Source organism: Leopardus geoffroyi, chromosome B1 (assembly GCF_018350155.1).
Source record: "Leopardus geoffroyi isolate Oge1 chromosome B1, O.geoffroyi_Oge1_pat1.0, whole genome shotgun sequence".
In the NCBI taxonomy this organism is placed as follows: Eukaryota; Metazoa; Chordata; class Mammalia; order Carnivora; family Felidae; genus Leopardus; species Leopardus geoffroyi.
Window position 1 is genome coordinate 142,878,541 of NC_059327.1, and position 15,406 is coordinate 142,893,946.

The 15,406-nt window shown below is 35.8% G+C and overlaps 1 protein-coding gene across 2 annotated transcripts in view; it reads left to right on the forward strand.

Moving 5' to 3' along the window:
- The window catches only part of CCNI (cyclin I), a 35,769-nt gene that overhangs the window by 17,887 nt on the left and 2,476 nt on the right, over window positions 1–15,406 (forward strand). For both annotated transcript variants that reach the window (XM_045473667.1, XM_045473668.1), the window contains 4 exons: window positions 5,556–5,684; window positions 8,903–8,977; window positions 9,131–9,271; window positions 9,557–9,787. In XM_045473667.1, the coding sequence (XP_045329623.1) occupies window positions 5,556–5,684; window positions 8,903–8,977; window positions 9,131–9,271; window positions 9,557–9,787 (576 nt within the window). The remainder of the gene's footprint in view (window positions 1–5,555; window positions 5,685–8,902; window positions 8,978–9,130; window positions 9,272–9,556; window positions 9,788–15,406) is intronic.

Genomic DNA, 15,406 nt, shown 5'->3' on the forward strand with positions numbered 1-15,406 from the left:
GTTACAGAAGGGTTCAGTCTTTTTTTGGTGGGCAAACTGAGTAGGAGATGAATCACTTTAACCCAGTCAGAGATGGTGCTGATTGAAGTCTGGGCAGCAGTTAGGTATGGCTTCATCTGCCTCTGGTTTGCCCCCCTCCTAGAGTGTAATCAAGAATTCCACCTGAGAACTTGGGAGGTTGCTGAAGGGTGCTGAACTCATTCTTCCTTTTCAGAGGCTTTTGCTTAGCTTCTTACATCTCTATCCTTCCCAACTTCAGAATTTCATTCAGAAAATTTCGTTCAAGGGATTCCTGGGTGACTCAGTTAAGAGTCCTGTTTTTGGTTTCTGCTCAGGTCACGATCTCATGGTTCATGAGTTCAGGTCCATGTCCATGGGATTCTTTCTCCCTCTGTTGCCTATCCCCCATGTGCTCTCTAGTTCTCTCAAAATAAATAAATAATAAACTTAAAATTTCATTTCAAAATTAAGGGGGAAATCAACCGAGTGTCACATTTAGTTCTCTGACCCTCGCTGTCCCTCTAGGTTCTTGGCTCCTCAAGTCTCCATATTTTGTCTCTAGCCCTATAAAAGCCTCAAAAGCTCTGTAGGTTTCCTTGCCCATACTCAGTCTTTTGGCATACTCACAGGAGGGGCAGATGCCCTGAAGGAAAACTACTATAGAATATTGATTCCTCTCGTTTAAGGTTTCCCCATATTCAAAAGTGAATAGAGCACTCCTGTGAAAACTTTTGTAAGCTGAAATGTTGTAAAGTGAAGAAACAATTACCATTAACTTATCAGGGAAATTTTTTGAGTGTTCCTAGACCATCTCTTTGGCTTTTCTGATACCTTAGGACACATCTTGCTAACAGATGGACAAAGTAACTCAAGATAGTACTGATGCTCACAGACAATGTTCAAAGCCATGGTGGCTTGATGCTGAGATACTGAGTGTAGTTCTGGGGAAAGGAGATTGGCAGTGCCGATCTGCTGCTCTGGGTGTGCCATCACCATCTCCTTAACATCTTGTTGCAAAACAGGTGCTGAATGCTGTGTTTACTTTTTGCCTTTTTTCGTAAAAGTGAAAATTCTCTTCAGAGTTTTTCATGTACTAATGTAGATTTTCAGTAAAAGCTAAGTGACATAACATGGACTTTTGAAATTTGAGGATACCTGTACCTCGCATCCAGGATCTTAGATCTGCAAAGCCTGGTGGTCCTAGAAGTTCTGATGACTTCAAAACAGGTGTTGGTGGTGGTGGTGGTGGTGGTGGTGAATAGCTTTTCTAGTTCTCTGCTGGACTGTAGGTTATTACCTAATCTGTCATAGCGAAAAGCAGAAATGTAACTTTTCTTAAAGTTGAACTTTAGAGATGTGACAGGAGAGGCTGTGGGAGCAGAGGAAAGTACTTTGCTCAACTAGAGTTACTAGGAAAAGTGTAGTGAGGAGTGACCATTGAAATAGCTCTTCAAGGATAAATAATAGGACAGGTAAAAGAGAAGGGGTGTGTTCCAACCAGAGGGAACAGTATGAACAGAGGAGCAGTGATATAATAAAATAGCATGGCAGAAGCAAGGAAGGACTATAAATATACAAGTGCTATCCTTACAGTATGAATTTTAAGGCAGAAAGAGATGGAAGGTGAGTGAGGCTGGAGAGGTAGATCATAGGGATTTGTATGCCATGCCTGGGGGATTGTACTTAATCTTTTAGGTAATGGTGAGCCTTTTAGAGTTTAAAGCTGGGGAGGATTTGTATTTTAATGATCAGAATGTAACATGTGAAATAATAAAGCCCTATGTTTTACCAGGTTGAATCAATGCATTATAAATTCTCTTGAGGATTGGTTGTTAACCAATGAACTGAACTCTCTTAATCCTATTTGAGGAATCCACGGAAAAGAAAACATCCCTTGATCAAGAAGTACTATCTGGGGTGGGCAGGCAGTTCTGCTTTCCTTTCTTCCTTCTGTCCTTCCTTCTGAATGCGATTACTTAGACACAGAACTTAATTTTTCTAAAGCTATCCTAATAATATTACTGTTTCATAAGTACATGCTTGAATCGATTTGAAAAAGTGATGTTAGTACGACTTCCCTAAGAGTGAGTCTTAAACTGTTACCTTTTGTGAGTTTTTTGTTGTAGTTGTTATTTTTGTTAATTTTGACTAGTGATATTAATACTAGCCATGCAGGAATGCTTTCTTGGCTCTGTTCCCAAATTTTAATATAAGATGTAAAGTCTAAAGATCCTGTTATGATCTCTTTTATAACTAGTTGTATTATACTTGGTTTAAAAATTATATGTAATATTTTGTAAATTTTTTCTGGCATCACTAGAGCATCAGGTATTTTTAGAAATGGAAAGAACAAAACTAGTATTTTAAGTGCCTTTTGCATTCTGTTTCTACATTTAGTTTTATAGCTACGATATGAAATCTATATAACCATGTTCCCTATGTTACATACTCTTATAGCACATTATGTTAATCTTTTGTGGCACTTCTTACAGTTATATGTTTGTGTTATCTGTTTAATGTCAAAAATACCAAATAAACACACTATGTAATATAATTTATGAGTTAGGGATCTTTTTCTCCTCTATCCCCATTGTGTAGATGTCTGAGCTGAAGGTGGAAGTAATGGTGTCTTTGTTCTTTCATTGATACTCTAGATCATTGTTCTTTCACCTCCCTAAAACCTCCCCAGTTCCATCAGATTCTGTCACCATCTGTTTCTCCTTGCATGCATGTATTTCCATGTCATTGATTTGTTTGGATGGCTTGCTTAACATTACTTTTCCGTTTTGGCATTTTAGATAAAAGCTCATCTTGGTAGGAATTTAATTTCTCTTGAATGCTTAAGTCTCTCCATATACAAGTATCGTGACTGCCTTCATTTGGCTCTCAGGGAGCCCCTAGTCCGGAACTAGTTCTTAAAGTAGCACCTGAGGGCTCTGTGGAAAATGATATATTATAACCAGTGACTATGCTAACTGCTTTTTGACTCAGGGCCTAGCTGTCAGTCTGTGTCTGCTTCCTCTCGCCTTTCTCAAGAAGCTACAGCTCCAGATGATAATGTTTTGCCACCTTTTTGAGACGCTTTGAGAGAGAATTGAAGCTCCTGGTTCTAATAGCCTAACTCCAGTTTCCTCTGTCATGTCGGACAATAGTCTGTGCAGGATATCAATTCCCTTGCTACTCTATGCACCCAGAACCTGTCAAGCCCATAGCTTCAGTTTCATGAACTGCCTTATGTTTCTTTTTGATCAGTGGCATTATACCACTGATTCTCAGAGTATCTGTTTCTAGCAATCTTTTTCACCCACCTTGATTTAATTTGTAAGTCAGAAGGGCTTAACAATAGGTTATTTCCTCTGCATTAACATCATTCCTATGCTTCAGAGTAAAGTTCACAGGCTTAAAAAAACAGCTCTTTTCCGTGCCTTTAAAATGATCATATTGTTTCCTCACTTTTTAAGATGCAGATGTGTTGTTGTCTCTTATAAGAAGCTTTCATTCTACCTCCACACAGGACCAAGTGCCCTTCCAGTATGCTCCCTTAGTGCCTTGTACATACCTCTCTTTTACGCTAATCATAGTTGATTGATATTTTCTTAAGTTTGCCTCACCATGAGACTTTAAGTTTCAGAGTTTAAATAGGAAGTTTTTTTATTCATCATTGTATTCCCAGGACCTGTCATATGATAGACACTAAATGTTTATTAATATGAACTGAATTAAATGTTTTGATTGTCAGATGTTTTCAGATTATTGGTCATAGTCTTAACACCAGTTTGGTGGTGAGATGTTAACATGAGAGGTTGTAAACCATTTTTATCTCATTTTCTTGTCCGTATTTCTTGTGTAGTATTCTAGGGTCATTCTTTATTGACAAAAGGAGTTGACCAGGAGGTAGATATGGCAGTTAATCTTCTAAAATACCAGTTAAAACTGGGTTTAGAGTTAGATGTAAAAATGATAATAAGTGTGATTAGTTGGTTTGACCCACACTAAGAAACACTTTACTATGTTGTGCCAAAGTGAAAAGTGACAGAGAAGTTGGAAAAAAATGAGAAATTGGCTAGCCAGTTCAATGGCAGAGATTTTAATGAGCACCAAGTCATGTATTTCTCACAAGACTAAAGAAAGCCAGAAGGAGGGAGAGAGAGAAATTCCAACTTAAACTTGGAGGAGATAAAGTTGTTAAGATATACAGCCCTCCATGTTTAAAAAAAAAAATTTTTTTTTTAATGTTTATTTATTATTGAGAGACAGAGAGAGACAGAGCATGAGCATAGGAGGGGCAGACAGAGGAGGAGACACAGAGTCCAAAGCAGGCTCCAGGCTCTGAGCTGTTACCACAGAGCCCGAAGTGGGGCTCAAATTCACAAACTGCCGAGATCATGACCTGAGCCGAAGTCAGACGCTCAACTGACTCAGCCATCCAGGCACCCCAGCCCTCCATGTTTTAATAGCTCTTAATGTATCTTTCTGTGCTATAAGAATTAATTTCATAAAATTGACCCAGAGTAATCAGGAAAAAGGTTTAAGCTATGACCTCTCTACTTTCTAAGGAATTAGATAAATAATATATTTTAAAAACTTTCCATCTAAAATGGTTATGATTATAAAGACTGCAGTGCTTTATAATCTGGGTTAAGGATTAAACCTTTACTTGTCTGGAACCCTCACTTACTAAAAATACTTTTTTCCACTAATCACAGTCATTTCTGTACTTTGTTGTGTTTACCTGGCAGAAGTAGTACTTACAGATCTATTTCGTTTATTATAAGTATTAGGTTTTATTTATTTTTTTTGTGGGGCCTGCAAAACTCAAGGGTAAAGTCATCTAAATAATAATTACTTTAAAGTGTATACCATCTAAAAATTAAGCCTATAAAGCAGTTTAAAATAATATATAGGAAGCAGTAACATTGTATGTTTGTATAGTAATATCTCCATTGGTAAATTAATTCAGGTGATTTTCTCTTCAGTATTCTTCTGTGATCTTTAAATTTGTAATTCATTTGTTGTCACTGGTATCTTTCATTTATTCTTGTTGATTTTAGTTTTAATTTTAATGGGCTATTATTCTATTACCATACTCCATTTGTATTTCCTAAGATGGTTTAATGGCTATTTGCTGCCTTAGAAAGAAATTCCCTGTATTTTCTTATTCTCTAGAATTGGGAAACTTAATTCCAAAGTTACTATCAGTTGATAATAGTGATACCTAAACTTTTAAAGTCTTATATATTCCCTGAACACCTTAGATTAATTGAAGTATAAGTATATGGTGAAATGACATAATGAAGATTATTTAATAAAGAAAAAGAGACTGGTGGATATTGATAATAAATGCTATGATCAGTAAATAACATTTTATCTTCATTCATCTCAAGCTTGATAGATTTTGAGTAAAGTTAACATTTTTAACATCTAAATGTATTCCATTGCATTTGCTAACCTTTTATAAGAGAGAATTCATTCTTGATGGTAACTTGGAACTTCACTTGTTCTCTCTCTCTCTCTTTTTTTTTTTTTCTCTTTCTCTTTTACTTGTTCCCTTATAGAATGTTTCTCCATCCCAGAGAGATGAAGTGATTCAGTGGCTGGCCAAACTCAAGTACCAATTCAACCTTTACCCAGAAACATTTGCTTTGGCTAGCAGTCTTTTGGACAGGTTTTTAGCTACTGTAAAGGTAAATATTTTAGGATACAGTTAAACACAACCTCTTGTTTGAAGGCTTATATGCTAAACCAGGGGCAATTAGTAAACATTCTGGAAAGTGAAAAAGAGTGGAAAACCTTCCTGGAAATGGTATATGTGCCTATTAAGACATGATGTTTTTTGCCACTGCTTTAAATTTTTGGAAATATGTCTAATTGTATTCTGTAATTTTCTTTTTGCTACAAGTATTCATAACTTATACTTAACCTGTGAAATTTTTGATTTCCTGATTTTAAATACCGTATATCAGCAGAACGTTGTCTTTTAACACATTGGTGTACTAGAAGTGGACAGTGAACTAGACTAGAAAAGTATAAGCCTATTGCACATTTTTTTCTTTATTTATTGAATATCCATATTGTGTAGTGTTTTGAAAATATATAAATACATTCTAGAGGCATACATTTGGAGTACAACAAGATGAACAACGTAAAATAAGTTTGTTATATTTTTGTTGAATGACAGCATACAAAAATACATAAAGAAGTTTATATTGTCCCTGTTGGTGTAATATATCATTGGCTATATTATGTGAAATTTGTCATAGTAGGCCCTCAATTGATTTAAATCAGAAATACAGCATTCGTTTAATGGCAAGGCATGAAAAAGTAGAAGAGTAAATCATTTGTTGTCATTTGTATGCCTAGGAATATGTAAGCTGGGGGAACTACGAATTCAGTGTCGGGGATGCTGTACTCTTTGTTACAAAAAATAGAAGCCAGTGGAAGAATTTGGATGGCCACTCAGTTACCTTTTTATAAGGTTTCACACTTGTACTCTTAAGAGACTTAAAGAATTTTTAATTATAATGATACTAATTGCCTGAAATGTAGGTAATCTGAGATGTCTACTTTTATCTCTGTATCAAGTCCCCCCCTCACATTCCCCGTACTATAGCTAACCTCCCTTACAGAGAAAGTGTCCTTTCTTGATTTTTATGTTCTTCACAAATTATTAATAACCTTATTGTAGCTTCTGTCACAGAAAAGGTTCTTACCTTATTATTGAACATTTTAAACAAATTTGGGGGAGTTTCTGGATCAGTGAGAGAATGTTGCCAAGTATAATGTCATTATTTTCATGTTTCTTATTTAATGGGTCCTGTCATGTTATTAGCATAAGATTCTCTTAGATGGTTAATCTGTGTTGAAATATGTATTCATGTTTTAAATAAAAGCAGACCATACAAGGCTGCAGCAATGAATGGAGCCTCAATCCTAGCTGTGCAGAAGAAAATGCTACGTAGCTCTTGAAAAGTATGGACCCTGATGGGGCACCTGGCTGGCTCAGTTGGAAGAGTGTGCAGCTCTTGATCTTGGGGTTATGAGTTTGAGCCCTACTTTGGGTGTAGAGATTACTTAAATAAACTTAAATTTTTTAAAGAAGTATGAACCCTGAGCCCTATTTAGCTTCTGAATCTGAATCTCTAGTTGGTGATATCTGGATGTCTGTATTTAAAGAAACAAAACAAACTGCACAGATGATTCTGATGTACATCCAGGAGTGAGAACTACTGTTTCTTTAAAAAAAAAAAAAAAAAATCACACTTGCTATTGGGATTCTTTTTATTATAAAATTTATTGGTGCCCTTGATTTAAGGGTTGCATTACCTAACCTAAAGTTGTTAGCTATTGGGCTCTTCTTTGTAGTGAACTCTGATTACCTCAAGGATTTGGTCTGTTGTATACTTGGGGAGATAAGGGAGCCTGGAAAATGGTCTTGGCTACAAGATCTGCCTTCACTTCCTATATCACTTGTGTGATGTCCCTTAACTGCTGAGACATAATAGACATGACAATATTTTTGGAAGTGCTTTCTAAATCATAATATTCTGATTAATATTAATGATTACCTAAAAATGTTGATAGTTTTGAACCAGCTGTTATTTTTCATGTAGGCAGAAGACTAGAAGGTTCTAGACAGTATGCCACTTTAAGGCAGTGGTCACTGGCGTGTTTATTAAATAAGTTAATCAAAGCTGCATCAGGTTACCTGAAGATTTCCATAATTTCACAGGAATGTAATATTTGAGTATAAAATAAATGTCAAAACAGGGCTTATTTATGTTACATAACTTCTATGTCATTCAGTATAATTGGACTTAATTGGTCTGGTTGTTTGAAACTGTATTCTGATGCTGGGTTGGCAAACTCTTATACTACCAGTAAGATAGAAAGTAGGCCTACCTTGTCATAGATCAGGAAAACAGGCAAATTCAAGCCCTCCTATGTGTGTTAAACCCTTTAGAAAGATTTCCTCCCTACTGATTGATTCTTATGTATCTAGGAAGCTTTCTTATGGAACTTGAATATATGTATATGTATATATGTATATGATGCATACACATATGAATATGTATATATGTATATATATACACACACACACAATACACACTTGTTTTTGTGGACACTTAATTAGAAAATTTCTATTCATCTGCCAACCTATAATTTTTAAAGCATTTGGAATGTGTTTATAGTCTTTTTTTTATATTCTTTCGGTTTAATTCTCCTAACATCTAGTATGTTAATATTACTGACGTGACAGGTAAAGAGAGTAAGATTAAAATTAGCTCAAAAAATACACACATGTACAAAGAGTTAATTTTTGGAACTTTATTAAATAAAAAATTGTCTTCTAAAATTAAATTCTTTTTTGCTGGATAGAAATTTAACTTTAGGGGCGCCTGGGTGGCTCAGTCGGTTAAGCGTCCGACTTCAGCTCAGGTCACGATCTCGCGGTCCGCGAGTTCGAGCCCCGCGTTGGGCTCTGGGCTGATGGCTCAGAGCCTGGAGCCTGCTTCAGATTCTGTGTCTCCCTCTCTCTCTGCCCCTCCCCCGTTCATGCTGTGTCTCTCTCTGTCTCAAAAATAAATAAATGTTAAAAAAAAATTTTTTTTTTAAAAAAATAAAAAAAAAGAAATTTAACTTTAGCTAACTAGCATTGGTTGAATTTCTAGCAATGTAGTATAGTATTTTCATAGAATATAATATGGCTAGGGTTGTGAAGTTAAAAAAGTTGGTCCTGGTCTTAGAAAACAATGGGTGGGAATCAGATTAATTATTCCTAGAATTTTGTGCATACTGTCTCACCTGTATATCTAGTTTGTTTGGTTTTTTTTTTTTTTTAACAAACTCTTACAACTTTTTGAAAAACACTGAAGTTGCTTTTTTCTCCTCTTCGAAATTTTAGGCCCACCCAAAATACTTGAGTTGTATTGCAATCAGCTGTTTTTTCCTAGCTGCCAAGACTGTTGAGGAGGATGAGGTAAATATTTTCCTTTAAAGATTAGTTATGTCTTTTTCTTGAAAATTTCTCTCCGTTTATTAGCTTGCTTTCTATTTATCTGAACAAAAATTGAAAATTAGCTTATTTTTTTCTGTCCTCTTGCCCTGCCGTGTTCCTCTTTGCTTTTGACAGAGAATTCCAGTATTAAAGGTGTTGGCAAGAGACAGTTTCTGTGGATGTTCTTCATCTGAAATTCTGAGGATGGAGAGAATTATTCTGGATAAGTTGAATTGGGATCTTCACACAGCTACGCCATTGGATTTTCTTCACATTGTAAGTATACCTGATTCTCTCAGATTTTTATTTGAATATGTAGTCTTATTTTAGTAACCTAGAAAGTAGATTGCCCACTCATTTTTTTTTGTTGTGATTTTTAGGAAAAGAAAAATTATAGATAACCAAGGAAAACTGGGAAATTAACATATATGTCAAATTACATGAAACTAAAACTACAGACTTAAGAAATTGAGTAATACCTGAGGTTATATCAGTTTCTGTGCATAATTTACCTAAAACTTTAAATAAAACTAGTATGATGTTCTTACGATTTCTTTTCAGTTCCATGCCATTGCAGTGTCAGCTAGGCCTCAGTTACTTTTCAGTTTGCCCAAACTGAGCCCATCTCAACATTTGGCAGTCCTTACCAAGCAACTCCTTCATTGTATGGCCTGCAACCAACTTCTGCAATTCAAAGGATCCATGCTTGCTCTGGCCATGGTTAGTTTGGAAATGGAGAAACTTATTCCTGATTGGCTTCCTCTTACAATTGAACTGCTTCAGAAAGCACAGGTAGGTGCCAATCAAATTAAGTGTTCATTTTAAGTTCATCTCTCATTGGGATACATAGGGTTGCTAGATGACTATAAAACTAAGAGACATTTCTAATCTTATAATGGCAAACTGCTTTTAAGAGGAGACAAGAGTAAAGTAATATACACTTCAAACTTACGGGCTAGGTGAACTTTCTTCTCTTGTAAAGCTTAGTCTTTTTTTTGCTTCTTTTCAACCCTTCTAATTTACTTAAATTTTTAAGAATCTTGACAAATTAATAAGATTCTCTATAATATATTGTCCTTTAGTTTTGTACGAAGAACCTTCTTAGCTATATTTGTAAGTTTCACCATAGTACTTCTATACTTCGCTTATTTTGTAAAAATCAAAAACATAAATGGCAAGAAGTTTGCTTTTTAGACAAGCAAATAATTGACTAGAAAGTGAAGTATTTGTACTAGACTTTGTCAAGTAGAAGCTAACTTTCTGAAAGAGGTTTTGTCCTGGTAGTTCCTATTATTGCCTAAAATTAGTCAATCACTTCTATCTGCAAATGGGTATAAAATTTTACAGGCCAGTTAAATTTTTTGTCAACTATCTATCTATATAAAATGTAAGAGTTTTAATGGAGAAAATTCTCAAATGGATAGTTAGTAATGGTACTATATGTTAGCAAATGCTTTGAATAATCTTAAGTCACCCAATAGAATGTAAAGTTTAGATCGGCAAACCGTACTCCTCTGCCAACTGAGTCCATAAAAGACTTATGAATTCACTTTCCCTTTATATGTCCTTATTTATTCTTATTTGGTAGTAGTTATTCTGATATATTTTATTGGATTTTATTTAGAGAAGAGACTTAAATTCTGAGCTAAAGTAATTATATTTTATAAAAAAAAAACTAGTCTTAGCAAAGAGCTTCAGTTATTGAACTAATAAAACTTAGAATACTATTAAAGGAAAATGAGAATAATACTTGAATTTGGCGTTTTGTAAGATGCTTATAATTGATGTCATAGATATGAACTGTAAAAGTTAGCAGACATAGAAATACCTCAGTGCTACCTCTTAGCTCACAAAATTTTAGGCCCTAGTCTGTGAGCAGAGAAGGATTGAGGGTCTTTTCATAAAAGGTTGGTGATCAACACAGTATATTAGCTAGAGGCCCATTCCTCTTTTGTTTTGTTTAGTTTTTAGCATGGGTCAGCTTGTTCTATATCCCTGGGATAGATAGGCATATGATGTTAGTTAGAAACACAGGCTGTTTCTCCTTTACAGGAGAGAAATTTTTTTTTCTTCAATTTTTTTTTTTTTTAATGTTTGTTTATTTTTGAGAGAGAGAGAGACAGAGACAGAGCGTGAGCAGGGGAGGGACAGAGAGAGAGGGAGACACAGAATCTGCAGCAGGCTCCAGGCTCTGAGCTGTTTGTCAGCACAGAGCCCGACATGGGGCTCGAACCATGAACTTACGAGATCGTGACCTGAGCTGAAGTCGGACGCTTAACCGATTGAGCCACCCAGGCACCCTGAGATAAGTTCTTCTAGCGTACCTTAGATTGTTATAATTGAAAAGTATTTCTTTCCATTGAAATGAATGCTATAGTGAAAGTAGTTTCTAGGAGATAGTTGCTATTTAGTGAGAATTTTTAGAAACTATCACAAATCATAGAAGAGAATAGTGTGGTACAGGAAATTTACTTTGCTTATCTATTGTATTGGAAAGTGAAGTTGAATGTTAGTCATTTACATTAGACTGTGGAAGTGGGGTATGGGACATTAATAGAAAACCTCTACATTTCATTTTTCATTTTTTTATTGGGACAAATGACATCTTTAAATGCTCTGACTTGATCTCTGTGCTAATTCCCAAAGCTAGTACAGGAAAAGTTGTTATATGAACTGTTACTGTCACAAAGAAAGGACGGACTCTGAAGCATAAATAATAAGAATGTTATAAATAGCGTATGTATTCTGTAGCTTTGAGAGTTTGTTTCTAAAAAACACTGGAAAATACGCTTATTCTCTTTCATAAGTCTTCTGGTGTTTTGTGTTAAGAAAATGTTCATTGAAACTTGTTCCTTTTTTACTGAAGTAGTATTATAGACTTGGAATTCGTGGAATTTGAAGGGATCTTCTTAGAAATTCCATTCAACTCCTTTATTTTAAATCTGCAGTTCAGGGTACTTGGTACTTTCTCAAAGACCCACAGGACTACTTAGTAAAGGACCAATGCTTTGTCCATACAAACCTTAAAGATTTAGTTCAGTGGTTTTCAGAATTTCTTTTAGAACTGGAATCCTTCCCTTGACTCCAGTAAAATCTTGTACACACACAATCCCAGAATGTAAGGTAGGAAAGTATTTCTTTGTAATATATATTTGGGGCAGAGACCTGTTGGATGCAGAGTCTGAACATGGCCCCTTCCCTTCTGCATATTGTTGGATATAGTTTGAAAACCAGTGTTTAATTTTCTTATACATACATAAATAGTTATATTCCACAAACTTTTACTGGAAAATCTGTGATCTAGGCACTGGGAATACAGTGGTTGTAAAAAAACAAAAAAAAGGTTCTGCCCCGTGTAGTATTCAAATTCTAATGGAGAAGATAAAAACAATGTCACAGCACTTGAGATTTTGGTACTTGGTCTTAACAGTTCTCTAAAACCAGCTGGGACTGATAGCCAACATATGTGGCCTAAACCTGGTGGATCTGGATTCTTGAAGGCTCAGTGCTATGTTTGCTAAGTTCATTTGTGTTTAGGTAGGAATACGAGGTCTAATATCTTTGTAATTAGATGTGTTCAAATAAATATTCCTCCTGGATTCTTGGGTCTAGTATAGGAAATTTTTGTGGAGTATTGGTGAGACCATGCCAGAATTACTTATAACATGTTTCCCAGTATCCTGGTTTGAGAGGACTGCTGATTTTTATCCTAGATACCTCATGATGTGCAGGAGCCACTGTCACTGGCTCTGCCTTTGTTCCCTCTGGAATTCAGACGAAGTTTCCCTGGTTTGAAAGGCAAGCTTAGTTGACCTCCCAGTTCCCTCCTAGTTGACCACCCCTGCCTCTTAGCTACATGTTGGTCGCCATTTTGAGATGGCCAAACCTCTTTCTCTTACCCCTTTTTTCATTGCCCTACTTCTGTAGCTGTACTCACATCTTCCTCTTTCTGACTGATGTGGCCCACCTTTGAGAATCTCAGGATGTTAACTTTGCTGAAAGAGTGTGGTGGTCTTCCTAGTCTCTAGCCAAGCAGTAGTCACAGTTGATGTTCTCTCCAGTAGTTTAAAACTAGAGGAGGGAGTTAATGTGGTGCCTGGGTGGCTAAGTTGGTTGAGGGTCCAGCTTTTAGCCCGGGTCATGATCTTGTGATTTGTGGGTTGGAGCCTGGTGTCAGGCTCTGTGCTGACAGCTCAGGCCCTGGAGCCTGCTTCAGATTCTGTCTCTCTCTCAAAAAAAAAATAATAATAATAATAAAAAATAAAATAATTTTTTTTAACTAGAGTAGGGAATTAAAGAAGCAGGCCTTCCTCACCAGGATCTCCCAGTTCTTCTTTAAGGTGCCTAAGATCAGACTGCTGCTGCAGATGTTTTCAGTCCTTCATGCTGTCCACCAAACATGGGTCCTTCAGAACCTATCACTTATGTGATGGTATTCTTCGCCCCTTTCCCATCTGGATGTCTGCCCTATAATTGCCCCACCTTCCTTGGTGAGCTACATTACAGTTGTGTTTGTTTCCTTAGCAAGCCATACTTAAAAATGTTTACCGTATTTGAAGTCTGTGAACGTAGTCATGAAAAATAACAATAGATGTTCTCTTAACATCCTACAATTAGAATGAGTTCACTTTAAAACAGTTTCATTAGAGGACTTGTCTGGTGTATGAAGTTGTAGTAATTCCAGTTTATGTGCTTGTTTTGTTTCCTCCACTGGATCTCAGCAAGAGTCATACTTTTATGTAGAACAAATTCAGGTAGTAAATTAGAAGGAATTTCTTTTGATATGTTATTTTGGAAAAAGGATTTAGTTGGATGAAATAGAGTTCATATAGATGGTATTGGTTTGAATAATGTCTTTCTAGCTCTGTCATTTTCTAAAATACAGTTGACTCTTGAACAACACAGGTTTGAACTGCATGGGTCCAGTTATAAATGGATTTTTTTACAGTATGCTTTTATAAATATGTCTTACGATTTCCTTAACATTTTCTTTTCTCCATCTTTATTGTAGTGTATAATGCATACACAAAATATGTGCTTATCAACTATTTATGTTATTGGTAAGGCTTCTGGTCAACAGTAGGCTGTTAATAAAGTTTTGGGGAGTTGAAAGTTAGATGCAGATTTTCAACTTTGGGGGTTGGTGCCCATAACTGCCCCATGTTGTTCAAGGGTCAACTGTGTAACGTTCTATTAAAATCTATTAATTTTTTCACAGAGAAAGATTATAGTGGCATAGTCTTCCTTTTACTTGAAATACATGTCTTTTTTCAAACCAGTAGCATCTGTATGAACTCTATACTTTTCAGGATTCTGCTGTGGTATTATGCCCCATGGCCAAGGCATTAGAGTATTTATGATACTTTTGTGGGCCCCCGAGCATTAGTCATTTGCTAAAGAACAGTATTATACTCTAGCCCTTTTTTCACTTCCCAATTTGTGTCTTTCATTTCTGTTACCACTCTTTTGTGGGCTTCTTGAAGCATTGGCTAGGGTACCTCTTTCTTTAAAGAACTTTTAAAGCCCCATTCCTCTTCTGTGTTTTTTGTTCCACTGTTCTTAGCATGACTCAGCTTGTTCTGCATCCCTGAGACATGATAAGCCCTAGCCTATGGTTGTAAGCTTAATAGTTGGGGACTATCTTTAAGTATTATAAATTCTTTTAAGGGAAGAAAAGAAATTCTAAGACTAGTTAATAGTATTTTGCCCTTAAGGTGTTATCTAGTGTCTTTTAAACTAGGAAAAAATTTAGTGAACAAAACGGTAGATATTAAAAGTGGTCATTTTCGTGTATTATTTCTGACAGTTTTAGGCATTTTAACATTTGTACTGTGATAACACCTGCTGTTGATTTCTTCTTTCCACTGATGCTTTCCTGCATAACAAATAATATTCTTACAGATAAAAATAGTATTGTGACCAAATATGTTTCTGTTATCGCAGACAATATTACTTTATTTTCTCTCTGGTATTTCACATAGTTATGCTGTGTACTGCAGGTTATATAGGTATAAATAAGATGTGGTTCAGAAATGTCCAAAAATACTTGTAAAATATACAAGACTAGAAAGTGACCCCAATAGTTAATAGTTTAAATAAGCTTCCTGGAGGTGGTGGCAGTTAGCAGGTCTGGATGGAATTGGTAGCCCAGTTTTAACAGGTAGAAACAGGATGAGCAAGGATAAAGTAAGAAAGGGAAAGATTTACACAGAATAGAGAAAGCAGGCCTGTTTGGCAGAAATTGGGGTAAGTCAGGGAATAAGACTGAAAAAGAGGGTTGGGGTCAGATTGTAGAGAGCCTTTATACCAAGCTAAAGAGGTTAGCTTATTTCTGGTAGGCATTGGGGTGCCGCTAAAAAAATTGAATAGGGGAAGAAATGTATATTGCCTAGAGGAAGATTATTTTAACTG